The sequence below is a fragment of the Rhineura floridana genome, chromosome 5, assembly GCF_030035675.1.
Source record: "Rhineura floridana isolate rRhiFlo1 chromosome 5, rRhiFlo1.hap2, whole genome shotgun sequence".
Taxonomy (NCBI): domain Eukaryota; kingdom Metazoa; phylum Chordata; class Lepidosauria; order Squamata; family Rhineuridae; genus Rhineura; species Rhineura floridana.
In genome coordinates this window covers 85,221,837-85,242,089 of record NC_084484.1, presented here as the reverse complement: position 1 = coordinate 85,242,089, position 20,253 = coordinate 85,221,837, and the positions used below count along the sequence as shown (strand labels likewise).

Sequence of the window (20,253 nt, the reverse complement as noted above, 5' to 3'; positions counted from 1 at the left end):
CAGCTTAACGTGGCATGATTCTGAATTTTGGATAGGGTGAGTGAAGTTCCTTATCACTGAATTGCAGTCCTGTGCATGCTTCCCTGTCTGAGTAAGCCCCATTGCATACATTGGGAGTTGCTCCTGAGTAAACAAGCACAAGATGTCATGGTCCCCCTCTGTTGTTTTCACTCTGAGGGGCAGATTAGAATGAGAGATGGTACGTAGCCCATGGTCACCCAGTACACTTTGTAGCTTATTTACATTTTACAATTTAATTAAAATGATCTATATGCAGGCAAAGTTTGTGACATAATGCAGATCTACATAATACATTTAAAGCACATCCAACCCACATATAAAGTGCATGACTTCCACCAAAGAATCCTGGGAAGTGTCGTTTCCCCCTTACAGTTATAGTTCCCACCACCCTTAACAAACTACTGTTCCCAAGATGCTGTGGTGGAATTCATATGCTTTAAATGTATTGTGTGGATCTGCCCGAATATGCTGTGCATTCATTAGTGAAATGAAAAGAACAATTTTAAAAGATACTTTTTAAAATAGGGCTGTAGCTCAGTGGTAGGGCACATGCTGTGCATGCAAAGGTCCAAAATTCAATCTCTGGAAGAGACTATTGCCTAGAATCCTGGAGAACCAATGCTAATCTATGTCTATGCACTACTGAGCTAGATAGTACCAAATGACCTAACTCAGTATAAAAGAGGAAAGAGACCCAAGGGCCACAGTGACTCAGAAATTTATTTATATATTTTATTTACAACATTTATATACTGCTTTATTGTAAAAAACCTCAAAGCTATTTATAGAAGGAATTAAAACAATACAATTATTGACAAAAACAGTTAAAGGCAGGTATTTAAAAATTCAAAATAATAAAACCAACAATGAGTGAAAAACAGAAAAACTTAATAGCTTTTACATGCCTGGGTAGGCTTGCCTAAACAAAAATGTTTTTAGCAGGTGCCAAAATAAGTACAATGAAGGCACCTGCCTAATGGAAATAGGCAGGGAGTTCCAAAGCTTAGGTCCTACTACACTAAAGGATTGATTTCTTACAAGAGCAGAACAAAGTACTATGTGGAACCCTAGACATGGAAAGCACACCTTGAACTTGGCCTGGTAGCAAATCAGCAACCACTGCAGATTTCAGAGCAGAGATTATGTGCTGACAGGGTCTCACTCGTGTCAGCAATTGTGCCACAGCATTCTGCACTAACAGCAACCCCTGGGTCAGTTTGTGCTGCATGGGGATTTTTGTGACCTTGGCTGACTGGCTGCCAGGATTTTTTTAGTTTTGGTTAGGAACCCTGACTGGTTGCGGGATGCTGAGTTTTCTGTCTTACTCCTAGGAATCTTGTTGTGTTTGGTATGGTATTGCATTTATGAAATCATCACTGTCTTTTCTTTTTCTATTTGCATTTCATTTACCTCTGAGCTTACTCCCTTACATCCATAGAAGCAACAACAGTGGTTCCATGTGGTCAGCTCAACCCCCTTAAATCCACTGATGATGCACCTTGTTATTTGCGTGATGGTTTGTTTCTTGCCCAATAATGCTAAAAAGAGAATTCACATACTGGGAAGTGTGGCTTCAATTGCTGTTGTTCCCAATCTGCTGCCTGTGAAGATAGACTAAACCATGTGTGCTTTCTCTCTGTCAATTATTACTCACTGGAATTGGGTTGGATGTCAAAGTAAGTTTATAGCAGCCCATAGAGTAGGCAGGAAAGAGTAGGCAATCCTCTTAACTTTTACTTGTTTCTCAAACCTCTCTCTGCAGTGAAGGGTGAGGTCTGTAAAGAAGTTTGGAGCAGCCACGTTAAAAGGCAGACAGGGCATTCCGGGCAGGAGGTTTGATATGGGTATCGTTGCAGAGGATTCCTAGTCAAGCCTTACCAACAGCACAAGCCTAACAATATCTACTCAGAAGTAAGTCCTGTTGAGTTCTATGGGGTGCAGTCCCTTAGTAAGTGTGTTTAGAATTGCAGGCTTCAGGGGCATCCATATTTACTCCTGAGTGCTCCCATCTAACATCTCCACAACATTAGGCTATCTTCCTACAAGTGACTGGCCTGGCCTGAGGGCACTTAAACCTTTCCTGCCAGAAGCAAGTAGGCTAGATTAAATGTTCCTTACCCAGGATCTCTAAGCGGGTAAGAAGGAAGGATCCCATCACTTCAGCTGGACCTGGAAACACACTCATTAAACTAAGATTTCTATCTTAATTTCCAATCAGAGAATTTTTTGGTTGAATGGTATGCTCCAAGCAACTGTGGCTGCTGCTTAATGTATCATGCTTAATGACATCACTAGGGCCCACCCCATGACATCACCAGGGCCCACCTCCTATGACATCACTAGTATCCACTCTGGAAATCTCAGGGTTTGGGATGCTTCCGACCTGGCAACCCTAGTGTCCAGCCAGCCAGCTAGGTAACTGTAGTGTACACAGCAATATTTCTATTCCTCTAGAGTTGTTTTCTTCCTTTGCCATCAAGTAATCAAGAAAAAGAAGAAAACAGCCACTATGATTGTGGATATAGTGAGTGCTTTAAAAGAGTAAAGGGTAGCCATTTTTTAAGTCACTTTAAGTTATCTCTTTATTTCACCATTAAGCAATAAGCACACAATCCTGCTCATTATAACTGCAGAATAAATAAACTCACAGTTCTTACTGACTGTACCCCCTCAAGTTTATTTTTCTATCATGGTGCAAACATGTTAACAGTACTCAGAAACTGTACCAAAAGAACGGTACTCACCCCAGAAATTGGTACACCGCTCAAGGCTCCAGAACTCTGTACCAAAATAAAGACAGTTTAAAAGCTTTTTCTACATCATCTGCTTTTCATCTTGTAGCTTTTCACTATTTTACAAACAAGGAAAGCAATGTACAGCTAGAAACTATCAGAGCCATAGTTAACCAAGTTTAATATATCAATGCTTTTAAAAATAAAAATCTGAGTATTATTTAACCCTTTTGAGATATGTACACAGATTCTCACACACAGTCTTTCAAAAGCAAAATAAAACTCCTAAATGCCATGAAAAATGACTAAGCCCGTGGCATGTAACATCTCTGACAATTAATGGGAAAAATAGAAAAAGAAAATCCTTTGCCATTTAAGCTATCCAGCGGAGTCCCTCCTGCAGATGAGCTCCATAGAACATTCCCTTTATATGTTTGGAAAAATCTGCTACTATTCCATCATATATAATTTTCTATGCAAGGGAAGGGGATAGTTTTAATTTTAAACAGGCTTCTTTGAATTCTTTCTGCAAACTGCTTAGCTTCTGAGAGGAAAAAATGGGTAGTACAGATAGAGATTATGGAGAATCTTTAAAAGCTACAAAGCCTGTCTAAGAATTACAGAGTATTGTGCCTCTGTAACAAGAACAGGAATAAATATATTAGTGAATGAGTCTCCAATGGACCCACTGATTATCCCACTGGGATATGTAAAAGACACAATATTCCCATACAACGGAAATTGCAGTATATCCGTTAACAGTACAATGGTAGCCTTTAGTTACGCATACATGATCAGCCCACCAATTTTATTCAATATATTTATTATTTTATTCTATTCAATACATTGGGTTGAATTCACTCTCTTTTACTTATATTTTAGCATATTTACTTAAGTCTTTTCCTCTAACATTTATACATTTATTTTCTATTATTATTATTATATGAGCATTTTGCCAATTTTGCCATTACAAAAATACTTGTATTTTTTTTGAAGCATTAAATTCATTGCCCATTATATGATTAAGCCTTGCGTGGACTTAAGGATCATGATTTTTGCTGAAACCAGAATGTGATAACTGATTCCCGTTTAAACAGGAAAAATGTGGCATTTCTAGATGCTCACTGGTATCACTGTAGGAATATTCCACATTCCCTCTCACGTACACATAGAGCACATCTAAACTGGAACTGACTTGGAGAATGTAGGGGAGGGAGGGAGAGAGAAGAAATAACCCAAGGGGCAGATATTTCAACTTAAATCAATAACAACCAACTAATCAGGACTGTGAGGCACCTGTAACTGGGCCAATACAAGACAGACGATAGGCTTAATGGGAGGTTTGTACTTGTTTCCCGAATCCCTATCTAGCCTTCCTTTTTCTGCTCAGTCCAGGAGTTCAAGTGCAGTAGATTCTTTTCCATACCTCAGTTCCTCAAAGAGCCAATATAAGCTCTGCCATCCATCCACTTATTACAGTAGCACACAGAGAACCATTTCAGTTTTGATAATACTTGGGGCTACAGTAAGAAGGTAAACAACATGCTTCAAAATGGGAGGCCAGTGTTTATTATACAGGAGTGACTGTGATAGAGTATTAGTTGAAGAATACACAGAAAGATCTCAGTTTGAAAGATAACATTAATATATTATGAAACAGTTTGTGATGTCTTCTCAAAGAAAGAAAAACAAATACACTATTGTGTTCTTGCAAACAGCCAGACATGCCACCATCTAGTACCCGCCCACTCCACCCAAAACAGCCAGCTTCTCTTTGCAGGTTGTGTGTTGTGCACGCACACTGAGCAGTAGCACTTCAGTTCAGTGGAGCCATGCAGAGAGTACACTCAGTGCATTTCCATTTAGGGATGTCTTTTTGAATAGCATTTTGAGGTTGAGATGAGATATATACAATAAACTATAACTGCCCATCTTAATTGTTTTTGCTCTCAATTCATAAAACCCCAGGAAACGTTGTGAGTCACAAACTACATAGTAGCTTCCCTCTTTCTGTTAACTTTGTTTGGAGGAGAGGTGTGCAAATGACTCAGCAGAACTATTAATAAAAGCTTCAACATCAGTTGGCCTGACTTTGAGGTGGCCACATGACACATTCCCTTTCAGAAAACATAGGGATTTTCCTAAGGAAATGCACTGCATCTAAGCAAAATGGATGGAGATGTGATTAGGGGACATCCTAACAAAATCCTACTCACCAGGGTAAGGGAGATTTTCTATAGTCAGCAAGAAAGGTAGTGGGAAAGGGGGTGGGGAGAGAGACAAACAAGTTCACAAAGCCTGGTAGTCTGTCTCCAGTCTCCTGTGCAACTGTCTCCTCCTATAAATTGCAGTTTTGGGTAAAATGAATACCAGATATACACAGCCACACTTTGAAGTAAACACTCAAGAAGTTTATGAATCAGATTGCAACGTAATGAATTTTGCTTTTCTGTCTTCAAATGGATAAAACAATTGTCTTAGATTCTTACTTAACAGTAATTTCACATAACTGATAATCAGAGATCAAACCTTTCAACATTAGAGATCCTGCATTGTTAGTAGTCAACAAGAGAACTGAAGGGAGGATGCAGCTTTTCCAGTTCTTCTAGCATTATAAACTGTACCTGCAATAATTTCCTCACCTATCTGACTATTAAAAAAGATACAAGACTCATAATTTTTAAAGTTTAGCCACCCTATCTTTAAGTTTGACTTAAAGTCATTTTATACAGGAACACCTACAGCTCGTTTTTAAACCCATCTGAAACAAAAAAGCACTTTACTTTTTAAAAGTCTGCCACCTTCACCTGAACATCCCACAGTGAAATACAGGGATTTTCAATGGCTTCAGATGCATCTAAGATACTAAAGTTATACCTATATTTTGTATTATTCTAAAGGCTTTAAATTCATTTACAAAATACTACCAGTAGCAATACTCTATTCTTTTTCACACAAAGCATAGAAGCTACTTAGAAAAAATAAAGTAACTTGTCCATCAATACATTAATTCCTTCCAAAGGGTTTTCTAGTACAATTATCAAATCATCAGCAAATGCTCTCAATTTATATTCTTCTTTTTTTATCTTTAATCCCGAAATCCTTTTATCTTGCCTTATATCTCTAAGCAGCACTTCTAAGACCAGAATAAATAAAAGGGGAGATAATGGACATCCCTGTCTTGTACCCTTTTGTATTTCACATGAATCCGTTAAATCTCCGTTAACAATTATCTGAGCCTTCTGAGATGTATAAATCGATCTAATCCATTTTATAAAATTGTCTCCAAAATCCATTTGCTCCAAAACCTGAAACATAAATTTCCAATTCAAATTATCAAATGCTTTTTCAGCATCTAAAAAAATCAAAGCTGCTTGTTTATCATTTCGTTGTTCTAAATATTCCAACACATTCAAGACATTCCTGACGTTGTCACATAATTGTCTTTTAGGTAAAAACCCTGATTGATCTTCCTGGATAAATTGTTGCAATATTATTTTCAATCTTTCTGCCAAGATCATTGTAAAAATTTTATAGTCATTATTCAATAGAGATATTGGCCGATAATTTTTTGTTTTAGTTAAATCTTGCTCCTCTTTAGGTATTAATGTTATGTTAGCATTTTTCCAACTATCCGGTATCTTTCCCTCTTGCAGAATAAAATTCATTGTAGACTGTAAAGGTAGCAAGAGTTCTTCCTCCAAACATTTATAATACATTGCAGACAACCCATCTGGTCCTGGCGCCTTTCCTAATTTAATTTTGTTTATAGCTTCAGATATCTCTCTTGACGTAATAGGGCCATTAATAGCTTGTCTCTGAAAGTCTGTAATTTTAGGCAAATTCTGTTTAGATATATACTCTTCTATTTTTTCAGATGGAATTTCCTGACACTTGTACAATGTTGAATAATATTGATGAAAAATCTTTTTGATTTTTACATTATCTGTCAGCGTCTCATCTCCTTCTTGTATCTTTAAAATAATATTTTTTTGACGTTCTCTTCTTAATTTATATGCTAACCATTTCCCTGGTTTATTTGCAAATTCAAAAGTCCTTTGTTTAGCAAAATTTAGTTTCCTTTCAATTTCTCTAACTGTCAGCATTGATACTTGCTTCTGTAACATTTTAATTTGATTTACAATAGAAACTTTAGTTGGATTCTTTTTCAATTCTTCCTCTTTTTGTTTTATTTCTTCCAAAATTAATTGCATTTTCTGTTGTTTCTTTTTTTAAATTCAGAGTTACATTTAATAAAATATCCCCTCATAAATGCCTTACTTGTATCCCAAACAACTCTTTTAATTTCTTCTTACATTCTTGTACTATTTTGTCATTCTGTAATAAAGATTCATTTAGTCTCCATCTAAATCCAAGATTTTTTTTTTTTAAAGTTAATATCACAGGATTGTGGTCCGAAAAAGTTTTTGGTAATATATCCATTTTAAAAATATTCTTCGCTAGAATTTTAGACATCCAAATCATATCAATCCTCGAGAATGTTTTATGTCTTTCTGAAAAATAAGTAAATTCCTTTGCGTTATCATTTATATATCTCCAGGTGTCCACCAATTCTAAATGTTCCATCAGTTCAAAGCAAATCTTCGGTAATTTACCCTGTGTCTCTTTAATATTTTTTTCAGAAAGTCTATCAATTTTTTGTGAGATTACCCCATTCCAATCACCCATGACGCACCAATGATCATATGAAAACTCTGACAATTTTTCCATAAGTCCTGTGTAAAACCTTGTTTTATCTTCATTGGGGGCATAAATACCCACTATCAAAATGTTTGTACCCTGTAAAGTAATTTCAACCCCCACAAATCTACCACTATCATCCAGTAATACCAATTTAGGAAGCAATTGTGGGTTAATGTAAAGAACAACTCCATTTTTTTTTTTTGGTCCAGCCGAAATAAATTCTTCACCCAAATTTTTACAAATCAAATATTTAAATTAAAAGAATTTGGACCGTTAGCAGGATTTAAGATCAACAATCAAAAAACAAAGATGTTGGTGAAAAATTTAACTTTAAGGGAACAGAAAGAGTTAATGGACAAGACAGATTTTACAATAGAGAAAAAGTTGAAATATTTAGGTATCATTATGACAAATAAAAATTCAAAGTTGTTTCATAATAATTATGAAAAATTATGGACAGAGATTAAGAAAGATTTGCTAAAATGGGATAAACTACAACTGTCATTAATGGGTAGAATATCTGTGATAAAAATGAATGTATTACCGAGAATGATGTTTTTGTTTCAAACAATACCTGTAATTTACCTTTTAAACAATGGCAAAAAGATATCTCTAAATCTGTATGGCAAGGAAAAAAACCAAGAGTTAAATTTAAACTACTACAAGATGCCAAAGAAAGAGGAGGACTGGGATTACCAAATCTGAGACTTTATTTTGCTGCCTGCTGTCTAGTCTGGATAAAGGAATGGATCTTATTGAGGAATAAAAGACTATTGGATTTGGAGGGCCATAATTTGAAGTGGGGATGGCATGGATATCTATGGTATGACAAAGTAAAAGTAAATGTAGACTTTAACAATCATTTTATAAGACGTCCTCTGTTGAAAATATGGAATAGATATAAACCAAGGTTTTATTCGAAAATACCATTATGTGTCTCAAGTCAAGAAGCGTTTTACAGAAGAGAAATGGCTGGAAAAGAGACATGGTTAACTTATCAAGAACTATTAGAAAATGTACATGGAGAATATATAATGAAAGAGAGAGAACAACTGATAAAGGAAGGATATAGTTTTCAATGGTTTGCCTATTTACAATTGTTAGAAAGATATAAAATGGACAAGAAAATGTATGGGTTTGAAATAAGTAAATCTGATTTTGAAATAGGATTGTGTACAAATGATGAAAATATAATTGCGAAAATGTATAAACTCTTACTGAAAATGGATATGGAGGAAGAACAAGTAAAAGAGTGTATGGTAAAGTGGGCAAAAAATTTTGGTTATAACATACAAATGGATCAATGGGAAAATATGTGGAAAAAAGGCTTGAGATTTACACTATGCTATAATCTTAAAGAAAATTTCTATAAAATGATGTACTGTTGGTACATGACTCCAGAAAAGTTGTCAAAAATGTATAGTAATGTTTCTAATGTTTGTTGGAAATGTAAACAACAAGAAGGATCATTTTATCATATGTGGTGGCTGTGTAAAAAGGCAAAATCATTTTGGGCACAGATAGGTAGGAAGATGCAAAAAATTCTAAAGATAAATATTCAGTCAAAACCAGAATTTTTTTTATTGGGTTTTATGGATAAACAAATAGAAAAAAAATATGGAAGAATAATATTATATATGATTACGGCAGCAAGATTATTATATGCACAAAAGTGGAAAATGGAATCAACACCAACAACGGAAGAATGGCTATTGAAATTAATGGACTTAGTAGAAATGGATAAATTGACATGTCTACTTAGAGAAAAATCGACAGATACATTTCTTAAGGAATGGAAGCCTCTCTTAGACTTTTTGTTGAAAGATCAAAATAAAATGATGATATTGGGATTTGACGATTAACTAAGACAGCCTATGGAGAAAAGTGATCCTGTATGTATACATTAAGGGACAGGTTTGATGTATATTATATACTTATAGCTGATCTGCGACAAATCGGAAGTCAACTATTTTATTTTTATTTTTTTTGTTGTATTGTTATGTTTTTTGACTTTGTTTTGTTTGTCTTTTGAAAAATTTGAATAAAAATTATTATAAAAAAAAGAAAAAATAAAGTAACATTTCTGCTTCAATTAAATGAAAAGAAATGCTGTATCACGTCATTTTTGTTAGTATTTTTAAGGTTGTCTTAAGCACTTTCCATTTAAAGTTAGTTCAGAAACTGGGGCCTGAAACAATCAGCCTTTAAAGTTCTACAGCGGTCCCAAGAGGGGAGAGATTTGGGCCATGCTATTGAAAAAGCCCAGTCCATGAACAGTTTTCTTATGAGACAGCATTAATAAACGAATTTAACCAGGTAATTACATTGTATCATATAGTCTTCTCTGATAAAATGTTATCTGATCTGGAACTAAGTTCAATTTTTTTTCCTAGCTAGCAACACAATTATGGTGGACTGGTTTTCTAAAAAGAGGACTCCTGCCAAATTGCTCTACAACATGATGTCAGGTGCCAGGAATGCAGAATATTGTGACTTGCTATTTTATATTTGTTTTAATAATCCCTTCTTTCATAAAGTTTCAACCATTTCCAGTTCATTCTTGTACAGAACTTTCACACCGACATTATGATAGCTGATCTTAAGCTTGGAAAACACATCCAGACATGCTGAATAATCAGAGCCATCTCCCACAGCCTAGGCATATATGGTGCCACAGCACTTTAGTCTGCATCAGTCGTTTCCCCAAAATCTGCATGGCCCAACATCAGCACACACAGCAGGAGTTCTGGCTGTGCATTGATTGCCAGTGGCTTCCCAGAGTGAGAAAAGACAAGTCCTTGTAGGAAAAAAGGTTCCTGATTTTCACCAAGGTTCTTCTAATGCTCACAGTGGGGCCCTACTAGGAATACAGTGAAGGTATTTCAGATAGCAGCTTCCTATACTAGCATTTAAGTGATTAGAACAGGGCATATCAGTGCAATACTACCCAACCTTATGAAGAGATCCTAGGAAGTGTCCACAACAGCTTTCCCCAACTTCCTGCCCTTCAGTTGTTTTAGATACAACTTCCATCAGCCACAGCCAGCATGCCATGGTTGATGGAGGCTGCAGTGCAAAACAACAGATGAACGGAACCAGGTTGTAGAAGGCTTTCACAGAACAGAAATGAAGTGAAGGAACACTTGGTAACTGCAATATTTCCTTAAAGTCACTGACAAAATGTACCACTTATTTCCATCCTTCTTACAATGGTTGCCTATGTGCACAAATCCTGTGGGATATGGCCCTGACTTGCAGCACAATCCTAACCATGCCTACTCAGAAATAAGTCCTATTGAATTCAATGGGGCTTACTCCCAAGCAAGTTGAGTTAGGATTCCATCCTTAGTTAAGGGAGAGTACTAACAATTTATATGCCAGATCAAAAGTTCTATAGGCAGTTCACAGTAATACAAAAGTAATTTCATAAGATATAAAATCTTGGAAAATGTAAACAAAATTGTAACTTCATTTATGGAACTTTTCTGCAGAAAGGTAATCACAGTCACATTTAAAATCTATTCTTTTTCTTGCTTGACAAAAAATAACTTTTTCACAGAACTGAGATAGTCAGCTTACTTGATCAAGACTAAACAATTCACACAACTTCAGTTAACTAAAAGCATTTGAGGAAAAGTTATATATAATACCATCAATCCATAGATCTCCGAGGAACTCCGCACTTTGGGAAGAATTTCCATGGGAACTCCAAAAAATCTGGAAAAATATTTTTTTTTCTGAAAGTTAATGTGAAATCCTTCACGGTTGTTTATTAGGGAATGGAGCTGGGGAAGGGGAGGGCAGGAAGAAAAGAGTGTTTGAGAAGAAATTTATCACAATTAATTATTGTGTTCATCAGCTTTCCACACTTTTAATGCTTCCAATAAGTTTTTGTAACACTTGCATTGCTTATCCTTGCGATAGCCTCTTGTAAATTTACAATATGGAGGCTAATCTGTAACTGTTAGTCAAAACAGCAAAGTATTTTGCCAAACACATGGAAACTTGCCTGGCTTTGGTTCTACTATGAGCTTTGGAGGCTCAAAATGTTTGCCTCAAAACAAGAGATATGCACCTGAATGCTTCTTCTGCATGGTTTAAAAACTGAGCTGGAGTAGAACATGGGTTACCACTCTGCCAGCCCAGAACCACAGCTCTGTGAGGTCCCACTTGAGCCTCACCTTGGCTAATAAATCTGTCATTCAGAGACAAATTATTGCAGAGTTTTGCAAGCCCCCTTGATGTGTAGCTGTAAATGCATCTCACAGCATTCATTTTTTGGCTTATCTGGAGCCAAATTGACCTGAGTTGTGTGTCTCCCATCCATCTCCAATTAGGCACCAGACTTCAGAGGGCCCTTGGCACAGGGTCATGATGCCCCCCAACACCCCCCTGGGCCTGTCCATAGCTATAGGTGCCTTGAGAAGAGTTTACAAGCAGCCAGCAGTGGCAATCCTATGTATCCTACCAATGAATGACACGGTTTTTCACAATTAAATCAAAATATTGCCTTAGTTATGGGATAAACTACTATCAAAAAACAATCAATAAACACGTTTGTATTTAAATTGAAATTCCACATTCACAAATTAAATCAAATTTAAGTGAGTTCAGTACAAAGCAAGACTTTTCTTAAAATTTGAGTCTAGTATAATTTGCTCATGAATTGAGTTTGAGAGGATATAATTATCCATTTTACTTAGTGGTGGGGAACCTGTGGCCCTCCAAATCAGCTCCAGCCAGCATGGTCAACAGACAGGGATGATAGGAGCTGTACTCCAAACACATCTGGAGGTCTCCCAGTTCCTCATCCCTGTGTTAGGTTTTAAAAGGATCTTCAGACTCTGTTATCTCAGCTATGCTGGGTACACCTATTGGCTTCACTACAGATTCAAGAGGTTTAAACTGTTGTTGCTATTATTATTTCAATTTATATGTTACGTTACACAGAACATCTCTAGGCAATTTATATAACAATTAAAAACAGCCATCAACCCCCCCCAAAAATATAACACAAAAAGAGCAATAAGTATGATAATATTCCCTCAAATGCCTGAGAGAAGTACACCTGGCACCGAAAATATATTAATGTCAACACTAGGGAGGCCTTGCTGGAAAGAGCACTATCAACTGCAAAATCTGAAAGAATCAATCTGAAAGCATCTGGGAGTCCACGTAAATAATTTAATGAAAGGTAAATTCATCATGATAAAAAGTTTGTAGGTTAAAGTTCTTGCTAATCACCTACTGGTTAAACATCAGCTTTGCTGTTTGCCCTCTTTGATTTTCCCTCTCCTGCTTTTGTACTAAACGTATGTAAATAATATTCTTGTGTATACCTAAGAACAATGGATATTTAATTAAAATTTGATGGAGAATGCTTATTTCAAGTTCAGTTTCTACGCTTATAGAGCAGTGGGAAAATCCACATAACTAGTCATACCATACAAGTCTAAATTGCAGAAACCAGCAAGAAAGCCTTCATACTAATAATCATCATAGACTATTAGACGATCAATTCAGATAAGTTTTCCTGTCCCAATATTTTACAGCTACATCATGAGATCTGCACAGGATTGTGTTTATAACCCTTCAATTTGACAAGCTAGATTTGAGGCTTTACCACAAGCAATAGTATCTACAGAATCTATTGTGTACCATCTTTCAAACAGATACAGTTCCATGTGGATCCTCATTACAAAGTAGAAAATATAATTTTCTGAATCCATCAAAGAAACTTGTTGCTACCAAGGCAACAATTTGGCCTTATTTCTGAAACTGAAGAACACATATAAGTTTTCTACATGTGATCCAGGAAAAGCAACTGTTAGGAGTAAGATCGTATCTGCATTATACATTTAAAGTATAGCATTTTAACTAGCCATATCATCCCCCAAACCATATCCTGGGAACTGCAGCTTGTTAAGAGTGCTGTGAGTTGCTGGGACAACCCTAGTCCCCTCAAAGAACTACAATTCACAGAATTTCCTGGGAAAAAGGATTGTTAAACCACTCCGGTGATTGTTGCCCTGTGAGGAAAATAACAACCCTAACAACTCTCAGCACCCTTAACAAACTACCGTTCTCAAGATTCTTTTGGGGAAGCCGTGACTGGTATAATAGTGCTTTAAATGTATGGTGTGGATGTGACCAAAGTCCCACTAAACTAATAGAATTTATTTCCAAGTAAACCTGCTTAGAAACCAGGATGTCAGTATAGCTTTTTGAAGATGGTTATAATAATCCTTGTCATTTAAGTAGATGGATAGACAAGTTACTTACTTGCAGAGTTCAGTATCCCATTCTAACGAATGAATGTTAAACAGCATTGTTCTGCTAGCATTGGTTACATCAGTGCAATGAATACCTCCATTTTTTCCACCTGTCAAACTCTTAAATAAAAATAATAATAAATCAAAGATCAGTAAAACTAGAAATTCATCACTACTGCACTAGTAATGGAAGTTGAAAATATTGTGGACTAGTTTACTCTTACTATTTAAAAAATATGAGGGGTCCCCAATCCTTTTTGGCTTGGGAGCACATCTGGATATCTAAGGAACAATTAACCAGAAACATACCAGTTTCACAGAAGAAAAACTGGTGATGCTCACAACTCTCCCCAAAAGCCTCATTTAAAAAAACCCACATCAAAATAACAATTGGAAGAGCCTTGGCACAAACCAAGATGGTGTCTGACGATGTTGTGGTGCCCATAGGTACTGCACTAGGGACAGTATTCAGCTGTAATAGGAACAGTGATCATAATTTAGTGTACACACATAAAATAATTATATAGCAAACCTAAATTATGTAGAACTTCCATTCTGAATGGTTACTTCTGAAAATTTCTGCTGCTAGAACATGTATTAGAATTTTGCTATTATGCAAGATATTAAGAATTTTATGCACACGTTTCCTCTCCACATACTCAATGAATGCATGACAGAGAAGCAGGATCACACCCACTTGCCATCTGTCCCCCACCTCCAGCCATGGCTACAAATTCAGCATGAGCGTGAAAGGGCTCCTTCACACAGGGCAGAAGCAATTGGCCAAAGCTACCTTATATGAGAAGGATCTATAAACATTTAGGGACCCTTTCATACTTATGCCAAATGTGCAGCTACTGGATGCAGGTGGCTGGGCATGCACAATCCCACTTATTTGTGTGTTCACTGAATGTATGGGAGGGTAGCAGCCAGGAGGATGGGCCTTGGGTAATTATTGCCTGAAACCACACACTAGCACTGTGATACTTTATGAGACAAGGTTGGTGAAAGTGAGAACTTCAAGCTTGTTGACCATAACTGATGTGTGACCATTTTATCCAGGTCTAATATATTCTGCTGCCAGTAATACTGGAGGCAGATTTTGTAGGCGCATGAATGCTCCTAAGATGTGGGGGGAAATGATTTCCTATGTGCATAAGACTGAAGGTTGTTTGATTCAAATTGAGAAAGGACAGAAGCAAACGAAGTTCATTTAAATATATTGAGATGTACCCATATCAGCCATGAATCAATGGTACCAAACAGAGCTCGTTGCTCCTGAACCGCTTCTCTGACCTCCTTCACATTGTCCAGAAGCCAGCAAAGTTTCACCGCACTGAAATATGTACTAAGTGGGAGGCCAGTCTTAGTCTGTAAGAAAGAAAATCTGTCAGAACATAAAAGAGAAACACTTGCAATAAAAACTACCAAGGAAGGTTCATCTCTAGTATAAACCTAATAAAAAGGTTCATTTGCACTGGTCACATTCCAGTATTGCAAACCCTATATGTACCAAAATCCAACTCCAACATGAATCATGATCAAAGATAAAGAGAAAAAGATAGCTTGAAGATCTGCCGCGTAGCAAAACACACAGAAACATCTTCTAAAGGTCATGTTTTATACAGATTAACTCTGTGTGGTTGGACAGTAAATACTGATGGGAGCACTCAAAGAATGAACTCCTACGTTATATAGTGGAAGCTTTCAAGGCAAGTACGTTAGGAAGCTATTTTACTCTTATGTTCTTAAACAGCATATTTCTTAGACATAAATAAAAGTTTGTGGAGCTAAAGCTGAGGAGCTAAAGCTGAGGGGCAGTTTCTATATAGCTTAATAATTTACATTGAAGTCACTAAGTATTCTCTCTCACGATATAAACATTCTATAAAACTTTAGGCTGTTTCATATTCTCAGTTGCTCAGTAAATAAGGAATGCTTGTTATCCTACTTCTTATTACGTTCACACACGGAATAATTTAACCCTTTTTGCTAGTGACACGTCTATTTCCTTCAACTTTTTAAACATGGTTTTTGTTCCCTCCAGGTGTTGATCAACACTGTGACCAAGTAAAATGATTTCATATTAAATAGAATTGTGCTATTATATCCCAAACTGTGTTCGCTACAAAACAAGTGCAATGTGTTAAAGTCTCACATCAACATGTCACTTCCCTATGTTCTACAAAGCAGATTTTACCTTAAAAAAGGATTTATTCTGTCCTGGAATTTTTTTAAGCAGCCTCTCAACAGTAGACTGGGTTCTTAGGTCAAGCCACACTATAACCCAAAGACAAACATAAGTAAATTGTGAAGGCTATGTTCTGAACATGTAAGCAATTCATTAGTTGTACAAGACCAGGCTTCTGAAATTCAACAAGCCTCCCTCCATAAGAGTTATTCTCCAAACCCACTTAGCACAGCTTGTGTGTACTGGTACTTCTCTCACTGAATACCAACTCAACAGGTGAACACTCACCAACATCCCTAAAGAACTGTATTTTTAATTGTTCTTTTTTCCCCACTGTGAACTGTGCTACCCTCTCCCTGTCATCAGTGTCCATATCTTTGTTTTGCCCCCCTTTGCCACAGCTATTTTTTCTCTTCCTTTACTTACAAAGGCCTCATAAAGACACCACTAGAATAAAGTTAGAATAAATTCTTACATTCTTACATAAATTAATTCTTACAATTTGCAGCCTTGCAAATATATTCAAGAAAAGTTACTAGCCCATGTCCTCACATATGAAGTGTAAAGTGGTCTGGCAAACACAGATTGCTTGAAAGAGCAAATTATAAGAGCATCCCTGCCTGAGAACAATTCTTACTTGTTGCAGGCAACATGAAACTATTAAGCCTGTATTACAAGCCTGTATTAGCTGAAACCCAATATTCATAATGTGTTTCCCTCTCATTTCAGGGCAAATACAACCAAAAATATGTGACATGTATCATCGTGATGCAACATTCTACAAACACCAGAAACAGTTTAACAGGCTATTAATTAGAAGTATCTACATCAGTCAGATGAATGAATAACAATTACCATATGACTAATGCCATTTAACTCCAAAGCTGAAAGCAAATAGCAGATTAGTTATTTTTTAAAAGGAAACTTTAAACTGTAGCAGCAAGCTTAAATTACTTCTGTATAAACTCACTACCTTAATATATATGTGTGTGTGTCAGCAAGAACTTTTTAAAACAAAGACTTGATAATTCAACATGACTATGCATAGTCATAGATCATATATTCAGAGACCAAAGAGGAAGAATCAAATTGTAGAATTTTACTAGATATGAAGACAACACTTGGTTGTATCCGACACTGAAATTCATCTCATGCAAGAGTTCTACTTGTGCAACGCAACTTCCCCCACCTCTCCCCTACAGCCCTCCATGCACCCCCAGAATCAGCTGAAGAAGATTGGGGACCCTCTGGAGCAGATCTGGGGGGCATGAGAGGAAGGGGAAGCCTTGTGGGGCAAGCAAAATGCCACTTGTACAGCACCAGATACAGCCCATAGGCTTGGACCCTAAGATAAATTAACTTCAGGAAATTCACTGTGCCTTGTTATAAATAAAAAAGGATTAGCACATTGTGGAAGACTATATCCTTACTTACCAATAGCATTATAAAGAGGCTCTCCAGTTAGTTTGTCCCAAACCACAGTTGTCTCCCTCTGATTGCTGACCCCAACAGCTTAAGAACAGAAGGAAATGTTAATGTTTGCTGGATTTACTATTACATACTTTTATCTTTTAGAAACATTTCAATATCTTTCATTATTTCTATTTTTTAAACACTTTTCCTATTCATTCTTTATACACGTACAACACAGAAATATTGGGTGGGATCCAGGGAAGCCTCTGAATTCAAAGTGCTCCTGTGCACACATCCAAATGGGGGTGATTGCTTTCAGCAGCAGCCCCTTGCACTAAATGACACGCTACTTTAGACAATCCCCTGATCATGGGGGGCGGGAGGAGAGAAAAACAGGACAGACTGCCTTCTGAAAAAGCCCTGTTCAAGAGACATATGCAGCCTTTTGATTTCTAGAATAGTACTGCACAAACTGCAACCAATTTATTGCCTAATTTTCATGCTATCCCAGCACAGGAGAAACAATGACAAAAAACAGCACATTAACAAGCTACAGAAAGATCTTGCCTTGGTGTTAATAGTTTAGCTTATTTGTTTTATTCCTGAAGAAAAATTCAGAACTGTGCCCCTCTTGACCTCATCACTTAGTTCAGGAAATCATCCACTATTTTTATGAAAAAATGTAGTAATACCTTTTATATTGGCAATGTCCACATTCAGCTGTTTTAGTTTCTCACATGTTCTTTCCACACATTCATAGACAGAGCGTAGTATTTCCTTTGGATCTTGTTCTACCCAGCTTGAACAGACAAGAAAAGCATAAAAACAAGGCTACTATCAGAAAGCTATATTTTGCAACTGGCATTATGGACACAAAGTGTGGCAAAGACTCACCTGTTTGCTCCAATATCTTAAAAATTGTTGACAATTTACTAACATCAATTTCAATTAGTACCAACCAGTGTGTCAAGAAGAAGAATCTTGTCAAGAATTAGAGAATAATGCTTTTGTTCTGACAGAATTATCAGCCTACATTATTTGACAAAGAAGCCTATATATGCTTTGGTGTTTTATTATATTAGACAAGTAAACTAATATTTTCAATAGAAGCATTCTGAAACCTAGAACACATATTTATAATCTCCTGAGTTTTCATTTTCATGATTCCAGGATATGGCCTAAAGGCACATGAGGCCACCAATGAAGCTAAGAAGATCTGTGTCCGGTCAATGCCTGAACAGGCAACCTCTTGGGAACCACATGTATGCTACCTTGGGCTCCATGATAGAAGACAGACAGATATAAATGTAAGGAAATAAATAATAATAAATGTTAGTTGTCCCAGAAGAACAGGGAAAATGTTTTATAATTTGTATTCATTGTGAAAATCAAATTTCAAGCTAGATATTAAACTGCACAAAATTTCTAAGGTGTAAATGTGAATAAGTACTTACTTACATCAAGTAAACAAGTATTTTGAAGTTTTTTTAATGTGTTAAAGGAGCTATGATTTCAGATTCACAGTACAATCTAGCCATGTCTACCCAAAATAATGGGGTTAAGATTGTAGCCTTCGGAAGGTTCTTCCCAAGGCCATCTGAAGTGACATTTTCCTGAAGGGTGAAACAGGCATACAAATCTGATGACATGTAGGAAGATAATTGTATACTGCCTTCCTGGAAAATTGTAGCAATCTTAACTCACCCATTTATTACTTTTCCACCTCACAAAATGTTGTGCAAGGCTAACCACTAACCAACAGCATGGCAGGATGGCACCCCTTACCTGACAGTGTTTGCACTGCTGCTATTTGCTGGGAGGTAGATGGGAAGGACCAAGAGATGGAAAAGTTGGTGTGGTGCAAATACATGGGTGCTGTCTCCACCTCTACTTCTGGGTAAGCGGCAGCAACGCAACCCCACCATTCAGGTGAGTAGCATAGTGTGGTGTAGTGGTTGGACTAGGACCTGGGAGACCAGGGTTCAAATCCCCATTCAGCCATGAAGCATAATGAAGCACACTGGGTCAACTTGGGCCAGTCACGGCCTCTCAGCCTAACCTACCTCATAGAGTTGTTGTGGGAATTAAATTAGGAGGGGGAGAACCATGTACACCACTTTGAGCTCCTTAGAGGAAAAGTGGGATATAAATGCCACAATAAACAAACAAACAAACTATGGATTAAAAATAAATACCAAAGAGAAACAAAAGTATGTTAGTGAAAGAAATCCCGCTGTTTGCATTGTCTCATATTCTTACAAACCATTCCGCTGACTTCAGTAGAAACATGTAGACTTGGATCCAAGAAATGTGAATGGAACTCCATTCAAGAAATTGGCCTTTCCCATCCCTTACTGCAGCCTCCAAAACACTTCAGAAAGACATGGGCAGTCAGAGTGAGGAATTGGTATAATTTCAGTGGGTGAGGCAATTTGAAGAGTTGAAGTGCCTTTCTGCTCATGTAGGACACCTTTGGATATTTTAACAATATCACACCAAGGCTGCAATCCTAACCCCATTTACCTGGGAGTAAACTCAGTAAGACTTAATTCTCAATAGATATAGCTTTAGGATTGCAGCCTAAATGTCAAGCATTCAAGAACGCAAAGAAAGAACCCTACCCTTCCTTGGGAAATTTCTGTTGGATTTCTACTTGGTGGTGACTCAGCAATTCAGCTGTACTTGCATTAAAGACCTGTAATACATAAAAGAAATTCACCAAACCAGTTTGTAAAAACATAAATAGAGGGAGAGGCAGACAAAGAATCTTGACATCTTAAACAGTTCCAAGGATGACAGTGACTTTTAGAAATTAACAGCCCTAACAGAGACCTTTTTATACATAACAGAAAATTGTCAAAGAGCAAAAAATATGTAAAAACCTTTGCTTAACTCTAGAACAGGACACTAAACTATATGT

At 36.7% G+C, this 20,253-nt stretch overlaps 1 protein-coding gene across 5 annotated transcripts in view; it reads right to left on the bottom strand.

Moving 5' to 3' along the window:
* GK (glycerol kinase) overlaps positions 1 to 20,253 on the bottom strand; it is a 69,153-nt gene that overhangs the window by 40,976 nt on the left and 7,924 nt on the right. For 4 of the 5 annotated variants that reach the window (XM_061627359.1, XM_061627363.1, XM_061627362.1 and 1 more), the window contains exons 2-10: positions 19,955 to 20,028; positions 18,026 to 18,132; positions 17,355 to 17,432; positions 15,930 to 16,009; positions 14,963 to 15,100; positions 14,142 to 14,201; positions 13,740 to 13,849; positions 11,108 to 11,174; positions 2,766 to 2,801 (exon numbers count right to left, since the gene is read on the bottom strand). In XM_061627359.1, the coding sequence (XP_061483343.1) occupies positions 2,766 to 2,801; positions 11,108 to 11,174; positions 13,740 to 13,849; positions 14,142 to 14,201; positions 14,963 to 15,100; positions 15,930 to 16,009; positions 17,355 to 17,432; positions 18,026 to 18,132; positions 19,955 to 20,028 (750 nt within the window). The remainder of the gene's footprint in view (positions 1 to 2,765; positions 2,802 to 11,107; positions 11,175 to 13,739; positions 13,850 to 14,141; positions 14,202 to 14,962; positions 15,101 to 15,929; positions 16,010 to 17,354; positions 17,433 to 18,025; positions 18,133 to 19,954; positions 20,029 to 20,253) is intronic. The other variant, XM_061627360.1, reaches the window with a different exon arrangement.